At 56.0% G+C, this 14,878-nt stretch overlaps 1 protein-coding gene across 5 annotated transcripts in view; it reads left to right on the top strand.

Moving 5' to 3' along the window:
• NFASC (neurofascin) overlaps nt 1-13,667 on the top strand; it is a 175,470-nt gene extending 161,803 nt beyond the window's left edge. For all 5 annotated transcript variants that reach the window (XM_074351986.1, XM_074351984.1, XM_074351982.1 and 2 more), the window contains 3 exons: nt 1,743-1,874; nt 3,918-3,987; nt 7,399-13,667. In XM_074351986.1, coding sequence (XP_074208087.1) covers nt 1,743-1,874; nt 3,918-3,987; nt 7,399-7,630 — 434 coding nt within the window. In that variant the 3' untranslated portion in view covers nt 7,631-13,667. The remainder of the gene's footprint in view (nt 1-1,742; nt 1,875-3,917; nt 3,988-7,398) is intronic.
• The last annotated feature ends 1,211 nt before the right edge of the window (nt 13,668-14,878 follow it).

Genomic DNA, 14,878 nt, shown 5'->3' with positions numbered 1-14,878 from the left:
TGAGGCAGCCATCTGAAAACAGGAGCAGCAGATGCAAAGGCCCTGAGGCAGGACTGGGAGTGTCCCGTGTGGCTGAAGTGTACGGGATAGTGGGAGATGGGGCTGATGGAGCCCGACAGGCCAGGATACAGTATGGAGGTTTTTTCCTAATAGTAACGAGCAGCATTGGAGATTGAAGCGAGAAAGCGAGCTGATCCTACATGGGAGTTGGGAAGATCTCTGACACTGTGTGGGAAATGGCCTCTGGGAGCAGGCATGGCAGCAGGGACGGGACTTCCCCACAGTGTACCTGGGTCAGGGTAGTCACGAGCCACGTTCTTCTGGGACTCAGCTGCTTTTCAGCCTGGGGCCGCCTAGGCAGCCAGAGCACGGAAAGCCTGGAAGAGCTTGTTTATCAGTCTTCATTGTTTATTAAGACCATCTCAGTGCAGTGCACTTGGCTGGATGCTGCGAAGGCTATAAAGACAGTGTCTCTGCCCAAAAAGAGCAAAGGGTAGGATCACACCCAGGTACCTGCCCCCACAAAACGGCGTGGGATGCAGATCCTGGAGCATGGCAGGGATCCCTGGTCTGCCCTCTGTCTCTTGTGCTTCTTCCCCGGAGGAAGCTCTGAGCCTCGGCTCTGACTTTGTCAGCTTTCAGTTCTCCCAGGGTTGTCTGGTTCTCCCAGGGGCTGTTCTGCTTGCTCTGCTGGCCCGAGGGTCACATGGGGTGTGTTCTGGCCCTCTGATCCTTCCAGTCCTCTGAGTCTTGGTTTCCATGGAAGGCTGCATCTTGGGAGGTGTCACTTTTGTTCTCAAGTCCATAGAAAAGAGGAAGGCAAGTGACTCCTACCCACCCCACCCCTCCCGATCCTTAACCTTAGCCATTGGTCATCCAGGACCCCATCAGATGGCCCCTGAGCTCCTGGTTTCCAGCCCCGCCCACCTGCCCCTTGCATCACGAAAGGGTCTGCCCACTTTGAGACAGGTCTACACATGTCCAGACAGGGACGGCAAGGGGCTCACTGTCAGGGGGTCTCCACGTGCAGAAGTGGTCTGGAAGCAGCATGAAGCCCCAACCTTGCTGCCAGCCCAGCTTGGGGTACCCAGGCAGGGGCCATCCTTGATGTCAGGGAGCACACAGCCCAGCTAGGGAGGGGAGACGTGAGGAAGCACAGGGCATCCCAGATCTGCACCCTGCCTGGGACCCACTGCCAGGAAGCCTGATTGGCTTCAGGGCTGTGCTGGTGGGAAGCGTCGCTGCCCTGGGCTGCGCAGGCCCACGAAGGTGTTCTTACAGGGTTTTTGCCATGAGACCACTGCCCCTGTTCCCTGATGGGTAGTGTGCCGGCTCCCATTTCTTCACTCCTGACTCGTCCAGGGGGCATCATAGCCAGTCCTTGGCCTCCCTCTGTCCCCACCAGGCTGGGCCCAGCCGTCTGGTGTGCAAGAATGCCCGGCCTCGTCCTTAGGGAACTTCCCTTCCTAAAGGACCTGCTCAGCCTTCTGCTGCTTATTCTGCTCCCTGCCCCCCTTTCCCTGCTTCTTTTCTGACCTTTTGACCTTGGCTTTTTAATTACTTTCTCTCTGTCCCTGTAGCAGGGTAGTTAGGGCCAGAGGGCTGCTGGGCGGTAGCATCAGGCCACAGGAGCAACCCGGACGTGAAGTAGCTGAAGTTTTTCCCTTGCCTCCCCGTCCTCCCCTCCTCACCTTCTCAGTGTGAAATCAGTCATGTGTTTGCTTCTGGCCCTCCCCCGCCAGCTTACACCAACAACCAGGCGGACATCGCCACCCAGGGCTGGTTCATCGGGCTCATGTGTGCCATCGCGCTCCTGGTGCTGATCCTGCTCATTGTCTGTTTCATCAAGAGGAGTCGAGGCGGCAAGTACCCAGGTGAGACGTGTGGGAGGAGCGGGCGTGGAGGGCGGGGCCAGCCAGCTTTCCTATGAGCCACCAGTGAGCCCAGGTCCCTGGCCAGATCTGGGGGGCTCCATTCTTTCAATGAGCACAGCCCTTGCCAAGCTTGGACATCCAGTCCTCTGGCCTGTTCTGTGCATCTTAGAGTTGCCAGAAAGCACTTGAGTTAATTAAGTTCGCCTGAGGTGGGCGGATGGTGGAGCCCAGGCAGCCAGAGAGGGGATAGAGGAACCCTGGCTCCCATGAAGAACGGCCTTCCCTCGCCTGACTCACCACCCATCTGCTCAGTAATTGGCTTTTTTCAGCCTGAATCTCATTAGGATCCTCTGTCCCAGGGAAGGAGGAAGGAGAGATGCATTTTCTCTAACCATGAGACAGACTGGAGCGTGGTGGGGTCTCAACAGAAGCAGCACATCATGGGAGGGGCTGCGGAGCTGGGCCCTCAGCGCGACTGGGTTGAGATCACAGATACCTGAACAGAGGGTCAGACGCTCCGACATGAGGAGCAGGCAGAGGCTGGGGGGTGGGGTGCAGTGATAGGGACCCTCAGCCCTTAAAGAGGGCTTCGGGCTTCCGCAGAGTCCCAGAGAGGCATTTCTCTTCTGTTGCCTCAAGATCGTCCAGCCCAGACAAACCAAGGTCAAGGACAAGGACCTCTGGCTTTTTTGTTTCTGGAAATATTGATTGTTTTTCAAACAGGGGCAAGAAAGCCATCTGTCTGATGGGGTGGGTAGGGTGACAGGAGACAGGATAATGGATCACCCTGACACTGAATGTCTGGCTGGACTACAAGATGAAATTGCTCCCTGCCCCTAGAGCCATTGCCAGACACACCCTGTGAGCCCCAGATGCCAGCTTCTCCCGCTCTCCGTGAACAAGTCCTCCCCCACGACCCCCCAAAACTCAACTCAGAGCAGAGATTCTGGTTTCTTTTCTCCCCTGCCCACATACCCGCAGGCCCTAGGATTCTAAAGAGTCATGCCTCTCCTTCAACTGAAGGAGGGCAGGAGTTACACTTCTTTATTGGTGAATGATGGGTTTTGTTTGTTTGTTTGTTTGTTTTTTGCTTCGTTGTGCTGCACTGGGGTTGTTATCCTTCTGTTAAGAGAGAAAGACAGAGTCAGGGAGAAGGGCGGCCTGACGGAGTTCACCCCCTGCTCCCGGGGGAACTGGAACTGAGAACTGATCAGATAAACCCTGAGCCTCCTCTGCCCATTCCAGAAAGTTCTTCTCACAGCTAATCTTTCCTCCAGCTCCAGGGGAAGCCCCTAGTCCATCAGGAAGATGAGTGAACCAGGATCCGTGCGGCCTGGGCTCCTTTCTGGACTTTGTTCAGTTACTAATTAGTTATGTGACATCTTCAAGGCCTCGCTTCCTAAAATAGGGGTGATTTTCCAGCCTTGTACCTCGGAAAGAAACATTCAGAGTCGTTCACCTAAGTGTCTGCTGTGTGCCAGGCCCTCCAAGACAGGGCCTTGGAGGACGCAGACACATCACAGAGAAAGCGTGGGACAAGGGAGTCACACAGAGGGCAGAGTTAGGGGAGCACCTTCCATTCCAGTGGTGTGTGTGGAACGTCCCCTCTGCCCAGGGCGCTTTGCTGGGAGCTTTGAAGAAACACGCAGCTCCCCATCCTCAAGAGAAGAACTAGCATTCTGTTACGGGCATAAGAAACGTGCACAAAAAAAGTATAACACAGAACAGGATGAGAACGATGCCAAGGAAAGACCACATCCCTTTGGGGTTTGGGGAAGACCTCATGGAGAGGTGGTGGGGAGCCACGTGGGAGGTTTTCGTTGTCAGTGGAGATGGAAGGAAAGAACCAGTGATGGGGAGGAGGAGGCAGATGCTCTTGGCAGCTGATTAAATGTGAGAAGGAAGAATGAGGCGGGCATCGATGTGCCTTTTCGGGAGGGAGTCACTGGACCCAGAGGCGGTGTCTCCTGGAGGAACAGTCAGGGCCCAGCGGAGCAACAACACCCTTAATCATCTGTGTCTCTTCTTCTCTTACTGACCAAGTGCGAGAAAAGAAGGATGTTCCCCTTGGCCCCGAGGACCCCAAAGAAGAGGATGGATCCTTTGATTACAGGTGTGTGATCTCCTGGGCTCCTGCTCACACACAACACCCCACTGTCGGGTGGGCTCTCCCCACCGCCCCGGAGGCAGCCCCCTCCCCTCCGAGCTGCTCAGCCGGCCTGAGAGGCCACTGCATGGATGTCCCTGCCCGTGGGCTGTCACCTCTGCGTCTCTGATAGCGCCCCACTGCCCAGCCCGGGAGGGAGCTCTGCCCACCACACATACACTCATTTGATGAACAGCATTTCGTTCATTCAACCACACAACTCAGATTAATACTTCGTTCTTTATATGTGTGTTTCCACCTTTTTGCTCTGAGAGTGGGTTCCAGGCCCACCCTTGCTGTGTAGTGAGCTCTGCTCTCGGTTTCCTCTCTGCCCACACTCCACCCTAACCCTGAAGATGATGACCCAGGAAGTCACATTGTCCTAAAGCCTCGACTAGGTGAGGGATGGAGGCCGGGGGAGGGCAGGGGCGTGGTGTTCCAGGCCTTCTCCTCACGAACGGGAATGACCTCTCTGGGCTGCAGCCTGGAATAGGGCTTGGCGAGGCATGTGGTCCAGGGCCCGTGTCCCAGATGAGAGGACCGAGGCCCCAGCTGGGAAGTGACGCGCCCAAGATTCCCGCACTCGCCCCCCTGTGAGCTCGTGGCAGAGCTGGAGAGGCCAGCGACTGCCTTTGTCCTGTGCCCATGCTCCCTCTCAGATCTGGACGGGCCTTTGTATCTGGCTTCCCAAAGTTGTAATCTGTCCATTTTAATGGCAAGTGCACTTTGGGCCAAGGAACGATGCAGAGTGGGTCGTGGAAGTCTCGTTCCCAGACCAAGTGTGAAGGGAGGAAATGCTTTGATCAAAGCCCTCTTTCCCCACCCCGCACCCCATCATCCTCTGGGACCAAGTCACCCCATCGTCCTCTGACCTCGCCTTATCCTATCTCTGGCCTCTGCCACTCGCCCATCAGCAGCCTCTCTAGCAGGATCAGACCAGTGGGCAGCAGAGCCACTGCGCACATAGGAGCCCATCTGGTGGCTTATAGACAGCATCTATCCATCCAGTCCCTGCATCCCCGTGAGCTCCCCAAAGGGCAGGTGTGAGAGGCCCACCCCCGGCTGTCCTCAGCACCCCTGATGGGGCCCAGCTTCCCCGTGGGTCGAGAGCTACTCCCTGGCCATCAGTTCTAAAGGCCTTCTCCCCTCAGCGCAGCCCAGGATGGGGTGAGGATGTCCTCAAATAAAGGGCTGAGTAACCTGAGCTGTGAGAAGCTACTTCCGCAGGCACCTCTGCTCCCCCGGACACCAAAGCTGTCAAAAACACCTGCCTCTTCCCCACTCCAACCCTCTGGCCCACGGACACTGAGGCTGGGCACACACGTGGTGGCGCATGCATGAGCTCACGCACCGTGCACACACATGTACACACACACACACGCCCTTTGGCTTTGGCTCTGAGGAGGCCTGCAGTGCCCAACCGAGAGCCCCCACTTGGATGAGTCCAAGAATCTGAACCTGGGAAAGGGCTGAAATTCACACATTAGGGGTAAAACCAAGTTTCTGGGTGGGACAGGCCAGAGGGCCAGGCAGATCGGCTCACCCTGCTGTCTGGCGCCACGCTGCCCGTGCACCTCTCTGGTGGGGCTCTCCCTGCTTCTCTCTCCTTGTCTGTCCACCTGGTTCTCGAAGGTCTCCTGGAAGGTAGGCTGAGGTGACTAGACCAGGGTCCCCCTTGTCATTTGGTTTCTTTCAAGCTTCCCTTAGGGGAGGTCTGCTCTTTCTAGACCTAGATCCCCTTTCCCCGAGAGAACTGGACACACAAAAACCCCTCCCCCTGCCTCCCACCCAGGCTGGGCCATCCTGTCCAGTGGTTGCATTTAGCTTGGGGGGCCTGGAATTCCTGAGAACCACATAGACACAATTGGCACGTCCTGCAGGGGGTGTGGAGGGCTCTAGGGGGAGGGTGCTTGTGCAAAAATATTGGCAGGTGGGGTAAGGAGCCTGGTCATTAGAATCTACTGATTCTCAAAATGTGAGTTCCACCGCCTGAACTGATGCAGCCAGACCCGGAGACCCACTCGCCTCCCTTGGCCGCCTCCCCCACGGCTCTGCCATCACAGAACACAGTTAGGCCGGGTAATGGGGCCACAATCGCTCAGCGTGTGGCAGGAGTGGGCTGAGAGCTTTCCATCCACCGACGCCCAGCTCCCCCGGCTCTGGCTCACCGCCCTCCCCTGCCAGCTGTCTTTGCCCAGCTCCGCGGTTAGAAGCAAGAACTCACTGCTCACCACAATGGCAACCCAGCCATCGTTTGCCGCAGGCCCAGGAAGGGCTAAGTGTGGCCTGGGGCAGGGGAGGGGGTGGGGTGTCTGCTCAGACTGCCTGGCACCGCTGTGGTCCTGCCTGCTGGGACCCAGACTCCCACTGCTGGTCCGGCTGCCTCCTGCCTGGGACTTCGTCTCTCCTCTGAAGAACAGCCAGCAGCACCTGGTCCCTGCCTCTGAGCCTAAAAGAGCAGAGTTTTCCAGTCAGGGAAAGGGATGCGGTGCCTGAACAGATGTCTAGCCCACTCGGAGTGCCTCACTTCCTGGGGGCACAGTGGGCTTCTCAGCGGGTAGATGCCTCTTTAACTCCCAGCTCTCTTTGCACAAAGGGGGCTTGAGGGCAGGGCCTGGGGCTTGGGAGGACCCTCTGAGCCGTGCTAGTTTTGTCTCAGGTGGCTGGCTCCCCCTCCCTCTTCCCCTTGCTAGCCCCTAAGCAGCAGTGTCTGTTTGTAGATGAACCAGAGCTGGGAGTAAACACCACCAAGACAGAGAAGGGAAAAGGCTGGGGAGAGGTTTGTCTCTTTAAGGCCTAGACCCTTGCTTTTTGCCAAGGGCAGAGCTTTCCAGAAAGAGTCTCAGATTATGGAGAGTCAAAGCTAGTTGAATCCTCTTGCTGGAGGAACTGAGGCCCAATGAGAAAGAGAGGCTTTCCCAAGGCCACAGAACCACACAGTGATACCTCGGGACCAGAACGCCAAGTCCTTGACAGCCCTCAGTCCTTGAGCCTTCCTGTCCCGCCTGCTCTACAAGCAGTTGGCTGTGCCTCACCATGGGGCGGTGTCCTCTGCCTGCTCCCGCCCCAGAGAGCAGCCCACCCCCACAGAGAGGACCCCAGACCAGGCGTCCAGGAGTCTGGCCCCATCCCAGCTCTGCTCCGCATTCCCCCTCACCTGGGAGAAGATGCCGTCCTTCCTAGGCCCCAGCGTCCCTTCTGTAGAACTGGTCGGCCAGGGAGGGCGATGGAGGGCTGGGCTGGGTCAGCCCTGGGGTCCCGTCCTCTGAGCTGAGGAGCACTCATGCCTGGCAGGAGGCTGGAGGCCCTCTCCCGCCCCACCTGGGTTTGGGCTGTACTGGGTGGGCCGGCCCTGATTCTCTGTCTCTCTCCGGCCAGTGACGAGGACAACAAGCCCTTGCAGGGCAGCCAGACATCCCTGGACGGCACCATCAAACAGCAAGAGAGCGATGACAGCCTGGTGGACTATGGCGAGGGCGGTGAGGGCCAGTTCAACGAGGACGGCTCCTTTATCGGCCAGTACACGGTCAAGAAGGACAAGGAGGAGACAGAGGGCAACGAGAGCTCGGAGGCCACGTCGCCTGTCAACGCCATCTATTCTCTGGCCTAACAGAGCCCCCAAGGCACAGCCACTACTTTGCAAGTGGGAAGAAGGGAGAGGGGGAGACGAGCCACTGCAGACCGACCACAAAGCCGCCACCACCTTCAGGGACAAGGGTACCACAGGGACGTCTGCCAAGCTGTGAGGATCAGTGACCACCCAGCCAACCGCTAGCCCCCTCCCGATGACCCCCGGCATCCCGGGGTGCCAGCTGTGGGCGAGCTGGAGCCATGGCTAAGCTCTGCTGGAGGGAGCCCGGGCCCCTCGCTCAGCCTCACAGCCACCCCGAGCCTCCACCCACGCTGCCCGCCCTCGGCCTCAGCATAGCCCCTCACCAGTTTCTCTTGGTTACAGTACTTCGCATTGTCTTTTATTTTCGCTTTGTCCATCTTCCCCTCCAAACCCAACATCTCCCTTTTCTCTTCCCTTTGAAGAAATGTCCCTGGAAAAAGAAAGACTAGGTGGATTCTCCCCCAGGAAACTGCAAAGATAGGCAAAAAGGACGGATCCGTAAATGAACATAGTATTCAAACCGCTGCTGGGCCAATGTATTTCCGAAGGATGCCTTTCTCGCCATATGCCTCCCCGGGCCCCCAACCCATCCGCCTCAGCCTTGCCGGTTTGCTGAGCTGGGCTTGGCTCCTTTCTGGAAAATGACAGTATTTTTGGCAGGGAGAGGGTGGGCAGGCCTCCTTGCCTCGCTCTGGTTCGGTTGGGAGGTGGGCTTACCTCTTGCTCCTTGCTTACCCTGCCCCTTCCTCCAGAGTGTCCAGTACAAGAGCTGCGCTGACTGAAGGAGTTTGAGGAACAGGAGTGGGTGATGACGGGAAGGACTTCAGCTCCGGTGACCGTGTACCTCAAGCAGAAGACAACCAGGCATCTGGTCCCTGGGGAGCTGTGCCCACCTCGAGAGACAAGGAAGAGGGCTGGGTTTGGGCTTCCTTCCTCTCCATCAGTGAAACTCAGGACGTGGGAGAGAAGGCCATGCCCACTGGGTCCAGAGTCGAGGGTGCCCCCCACCTGGCGGGGTCCGTGCTGCCCTCCAGGAGCTGGACCCCTGTGATGTGAAGTGTGCTGCTTGGGGGTGGAAAGCACTGCTCCCACTGTCGTCTCTGTATGATGTTGAAACCGGTGTCTTACCGTGTGTGGATGGGGCCCTGCTGCCCCCGAAACTGGGCCGCTGTGTCCTTCCCTTCGGGTGTTCACACATCAGGAGACCCCTGCAAGAACGCGGCACCAACAGGAGGACTCAGTGCTCTTCGTATGCCTTATGCAGCTCTGACCTGTCCCTGCAGTTCCCAGCCCCTCCCTGCAAGCCTTGAAGCCTCCAGTGACGTCTGTCTCAAGGAGAACGGGGTGGCCTATGCAAGTGTCACAGCAGAGCCAGAAGCAGCCACTCGAGTCGTGCCCAGCAGCCCGTTGCCCCAGATGGAGACACTCACGGACCTGCAGTTCTCAGAGACCCAAGGCGCCGCCTTCATCCTCCCCACCTAATCCATTTTAAAACCAAAGGTACCTAGCCTCAGAGAGAGAGAGAGAGATCTTGAGCCTAAGAGTAACCCTTCAGCTGTTGCTGCAGCTAGCGTCGGTTTCAGGAGGGTGAAGCAGACCCCCAGGACTGGACCACCTGCCACAGACACAGCCTCTGATTGGAGCCTCCAGCTGCTTGCCAGGGAGCCTGGGCAGGAGCAGGGCTGTATCTTTCAGAGATTTTATTGAAGCATTATTTGCCAGAAGTTCAAGCCGCAAAGGTATTAGCAATGCTTGCATCACTTAATAATCAGTCAGCTGAAGGTCAAGCCCACTGACACACGTACTCTGTCTGCAGGTAAGAAAGTGTAGCCCAGAGCTGAGCCAGTTTTGTTTGAACCTGAGAGCGAGTAACCGTCCTTTGGCCCAAGCCATAGCCAGGTGTGCTGCCCGGAAGCCTGAGGGGCAGCTCTCTCTTGGCGGAAGGGGACAGGGTGAACAGTAGGGGGCTAGGGAGCCACTCTGGGGTCCCCTCCCCTGGTTTTCCTCTGACACCTGCCTAGATCCAGCTGGGCATTCCTGCAGCCTAGGCCCAGCCTCCCTGAAGGGACTGTCAGGGAAATGTGCCTGTGACCTGAATGAAAAGACTGGCTTTTCCAGAAAACACTCTGGATCTGAGCAGAGTCATCAGTTTCTCAGGCCCTCATCCCACACTACACCCTCTGCGCCAGGGAACTCATTGCACCAGAAACAGGCTCTTTGGGCCAGAAGGACTGTGGGATGTCGTCACACCCATCCCCTGCCTCTAGAAGGTCCCCCACACAACTGATAATGGGGGAGGGAGAGAGAGGGCTCCTGCTGCCAGAGGATCTTGGGCAGAGGCGAGTCCTCAGCCTGTCTTTGCTCCTTGGCTGTGCCCTGCCAGGCCCTGTACCCCCACTTTGCGTACAAAGATAGTGCCGTCAGCCCCCTCCCAGGTCCGTCTTGCTGAGATGTACCCATCCCAACACGTGATCACGACTTTCCTGGCAGGCAGGAGCAGACCCGGGCCTGAACAACCAAGTGTACCCCAAGCAAAGATGGCAGGTGCTCAGAGAGGTGTGTGTGCTGCAGGGCTAGGGAGGCAGCCCCCGTCAGGAAGAGGAAAGCCGATTTCCCATGGAGCCCAGAGTCCACCCGGCTCAGTGGGAAAGCAGTATTGTCCAGCACTCCCTGCCGGCTGGGGCTCTCAAGCAACCACCCCAAACATACCAACAACAGTGCCAGGAGAGGGCGATTCCATTGGTGCTCCGGCCTGTCTGCGGGGGCAGGAGACGTAGGTCATCGCGCAGTGGCTCCAGGAATTCACTGCCTGTGCTGTGGTCTCACATTCCGTGCTTGGCCGGCAGGGCTGCGGCTTCCTGGGCTCTCATTTGTCCTCTTGTTCACTCAGCACATACTCTTGAACAGCCAGTCTGAGCAGGGGACACCACGGTGAATAGTCAGGTGTGGCCCCTGCCATCACAGAGCTGGCAGTCCTGGGGTGGAGTCTTGGGACACAGTGGGCACTGACTGGCAGCACTCTGAGTGTTTAAGCTGCCAGTGGCTCCAGGCTCAAAGGGAGGAGCTTTGGAGGGAGAACTGGGTCCGCAAGGCTGGGCAAGGCAGGGACAGTCCTCCTTCCTGAGCTGCTTTACTCTGCCCCTTGGGGCAAGATGCTTAACTTAACTGTATTTTGGTGCCTCCATCTCCCCTAGTCAGTCCCTCCTTTGAATACCTCTCCCCACAGAGGGGCGGGGCCGGTGTCCCGGGAGTACGCCACTGCAGGGCCAGGGGACAGCTGCCGCCCTCCTTGCCTGGGTTATGGTGAATGTGACCCTTCTTTTTTCACCTTGCTTTTGAGGAGATGGTTAAGTTTAAACTAAAAACTAGCCCCTTCTCTCTGCCCTGAGGGCTTGGAGGCATCTGGTCTACCCCCTTCCTGGCAAGTCCCAAGGCTTAGAGAAATGTCTACCTGTCCTCAGGGCCACAGTGCCAATCCTACTCACCCCACAAGGGGGATCCGCAACCTGGGCCCAGATGATGCTTTCGTAGTTTCCCTGAACACAGCTAGCCTTAGTAAAGGGTGGAAACAGATCTGAGGACATTTGTGGGTTTTCCAGCTAAGGGACCACCTCCCTGCACGCATCCAGCACCCACACAGGAGCACGCCCACACGGACACTTGCACACAGCAGACCGGGGTCCCACTGCAGGCCCGCGCTTTCAGGGAGAACAGTCCAGGTTCTGTCCTTGTCTTGAAGAGGGTGAGTCCACAGCCAGGCCTGCTGGAGGCGAGATGTGACAGGCTGTGTGGTGCAGTTCCCAACTCAGGGCGGAGGGGAGGGGCTGCCCACACCGTGCCCCATTTGGGCGATTGCTGTGGGCAAAACCAAGAGAGAAAGAGTCTGATCAAAGAGGAGGGAACCTTCCCCAGGAACAGCACAGGCAGCAGATCTTTAAGAGCCCCAGTCACAGGGCAGCCCAAGCAACCTGTGTGAGGAAAGCAGTGAGGATTCCACACACTCCTGCCTCAGTCTTTGCAAGGCTGCTCCGCAAACACACTGAAGCGGGAAGGTCTCCCAGGCTCTCAGCTGGAGGGAGCTGGTGCCAGGAATCACTTCTTAGTGGGCGGGCACAGAGCACTCTCCCCACTGGAGACACCCCGGCCACCACTCCAGCAGCCCCTGCCACACACGCACAAGCCCATGGTTGTAATTTGGTCCACCCTGTTAGATCCTCTGGAAAATCACCCGGTGGATCCTGTTTGAGCTTTGCCTGATGGCTTAGGAATAGCATATAAGGAGCGCCTGATGTTAAAAAAAAAAAAAATCAGAGGACTCAAACGAATGAAACATAGAGCTTGAAATGTCATGAGGACACTCAGTGCCCTGGGCAGAGCCCAACTCCTAGGCAGCCCCGATTTTAAACCAGGCAGGGGCCACCCCATGGGAGTTCAAGCCAACCTGTGGCTGTCCCCAGCCTGCCCAGCTAACCCTTTCCTTCCCTCCACTACTAAGTATGGGCCTTCCTGTGACAGGTTCCAAGAGGAATGAAGGGAAAGGAGGATAGCCATCCAGGGAAGCCACTGGACCCCACCAGTGTCTCAGTCCACACCCGAAACCAGTGCTCCTCTATCAGTATATTAGTATTAACTGGATGTTTCTTAATTGTAAGGATGGAAGTGAAATAGACAAAAAGGTCAGATTAGGACAGGGTCAGACTTCAGCGTGCAGAGGAGTCACAGAGCTGATCTAGTTGCCGGGACTCGTGGTACACTAAAATCTCGGGACTTGCTCGAGGTCACACAGCTCGTGAAGCAAGGTGAGGTTAGGGCTTCAACTCAGGCCTCTGACTCCTTGCCCAGTGTTCTTTCATCTCACCGCAGCTGCCACCCAGGAAACAGAGGTGTTACTTAAGATGTGTCCTGCTGGTTCACTGTCTCGTTCCTCTTTACTGCTTCTCCCACATCCCCGTATACCTCCCCAAACGAAAGACACAGAGGATTTTCTGAGTCCAAGAGCAGTCAGTCTGTGCCAGCCAGTGGTGAGCCTGGCTGGGCTGTTAAGGGGAGACCCAAGCCAGGACCAGAGAGTGACAGCTGATTGGTGTTTGTCACTGTGAAGCCTGCACTGTACCCTAGGGTGGTGTCTCTCGCTTCGTGACGCATCGGGCCACCAGCATGCAGTGCCCCTCGGGAGAACAGGCGTGGAGGGCTTTCTCCCCTCCACCCTTGGCCGCAGGGTGCCGAGGGGCAGCAGGGCCCGTGGAAGCTCTGCCACCCAGGGATCTGCTGGGCTGGAGTTCAGCACATGTAGACTTCAGTGAAGCAATAAACACAAAAATCTGGGAGAAGAAATCCAGAATTTTGTGCACTTCTCTGTTTCTTTTTCAAAAAGGATGCAGATCAGATGACCCTGCCCTGTTCCCTTTTCTGATTCCCAAATTCGACATCTTCAGTCAGTGTTGTCCCTTTGCCCAGCTCCCAGCTCTCTTTGCCAACCTCACATTCCTCCTGCACTGAGCATCAGTCGCCTGTGACGTGGCCGCCTTCTGTCCTGGTCCCACCCTCACCCCCACCCCAACCCACACTGGGTCCCGGAGGACCTCTTGCCCTGCACCCTTCCCCCAACACACACACACATTTTCCAGTTTGTTCCTTTCAGCGGGGAAGTCTCCCAACGTCTCCATTCCTTCCCACATACCCACACACCCACAAATTGGTCTGATCTTCTTTTCATTGGTTAAATATTTAACTCGCCATGGCACACCTTGTTTTAACCCCTCTCACATCACATTCTTTCCTTTTTGCGAGTTATTTTGCATTAACCAATGTCAGCAACAGATGAGTATCTGAGGGTGTCACGCACGACCTTCAGCAGGGAAGGCTTCTGGGCCGTGGAGGACCATCTAATACGTGGACTTATAAACTGACTGCATGAGCAATGAAAAGGCCAAATTATTTGGAATTTTTTTTTTGTTGAATCACTGTAAAATTAAAAACTGATTTCTTTTGTATAGAGAACACTAAACGTATAATAAACGTTGTTCAAAATGAACTCTGGCCACGTAGTTTGTTCATTTCCTTCCTAGGGAGAAGAGGGAAGGTTAATGGGGGGCGGTTAATGACAGAAATGGGCACCAGTCAGGATAACGCACAGAATTCTGTGATACCGGCCCCCATCTTGAACTTAGTCTTATCTTGGAGAACTTGTTGGCACAATTTGTGTTTTAAACATAGAGGGACTGGTATAGGGATGTGTACAGCCATAGAGACACCCCTGATTCAACACAACTGCATGTGTGCTTGGGCACCAACACTTCTTACAAAGTTCTGTGTTGGGACGTTGGGAGAAGGAAAGACGTACAGTGACGCTCTGCCTCCTGGCCGCTCCTCTTTTGCTCCCCTGCCCTGAGACGGGAGAACACTAGCGTATGCCCTGCCTTGTGCCTGGCACAGAATAGACATTTAATATTGTTGAAAGAATGAATAGAACTGCTTACAAAAAAACCAAAAACCCCTCCTAATAGACTGAGGAATCTCAATCCACAAGCAACTGGAGAAGGGAAAGAAACAGCGGGCGGTGTTGGTTAGGGACTCTGCTCGAGCTTCCCCACCCCTCCTTTCTTGAAACTTTGGCCTGTAGTTGTGCAAATTCCCACTGAGGAGTGACCCACGACCATCGGCCAGGCAGGGTGCATGGTAAGAGACGCACCCGGACGTGGTAAGCCCCCGCCCTTCCCTCAGGGGAACAGAGAGGGGGCCCAGCTGAGCGGCAGTTCTGTTGTGTGGAAAGATAATGAACGGTTTATAGGCAGTAATGGAAAATCAGGGCTAAAAGTTTCCCATGCAAATGCAGACTCAGATCTCTTGGTCAAAGAACCACCAAGTAACTGCCTAACTCACCTGTGTTTATTCTCCCTTCAGAAGTTCTCAGAAAAGATCATTGACTTAAGGGGTTATTGCTTCATTAGATTAAAATAAGACCTTGTTTCCAGGTCTGGCTCCTCCTGAATCATTGAATGTATCACACACCAACCCTAAACCTCCCCGTTCACTTGTTAGAATACGAGAAAGGTCTTATCAATCTCAAGTTCACAGACTGTCTCAGAAATTTGCCCTTCATGTCCACTGCACTGTCCCACTGTTAGTCCAGGATCTCGTCCAGAATGGACAGTGTCATTGCCTCCTGTGGAACACCTAATCCCCCTTGAAACTGCAACCAAAAGGATCTTCTAAAATACCAATCTGATCATGTCACTCCTTTCC

This window comes from Camelus bactrianus, chromosome 23 (genome assembly GCF_048773025.1).
Source record: "Camelus bactrianus isolate YW-2024 breed Bactrian camel chromosome 23, ASM4877302v1, whole genome shotgun sequence".
Lineage (NCBI taxonomy): Eukaryota > Metazoa > Chordata > Mammalia > Artiodactyla > Camelidae > Camelus > Camelus bactrianus.
The sequence above is the reverse complement of the archived record's forward strand: the minus strand, read 5'-3'. Positions and strand labels throughout refer to the sequence as shown.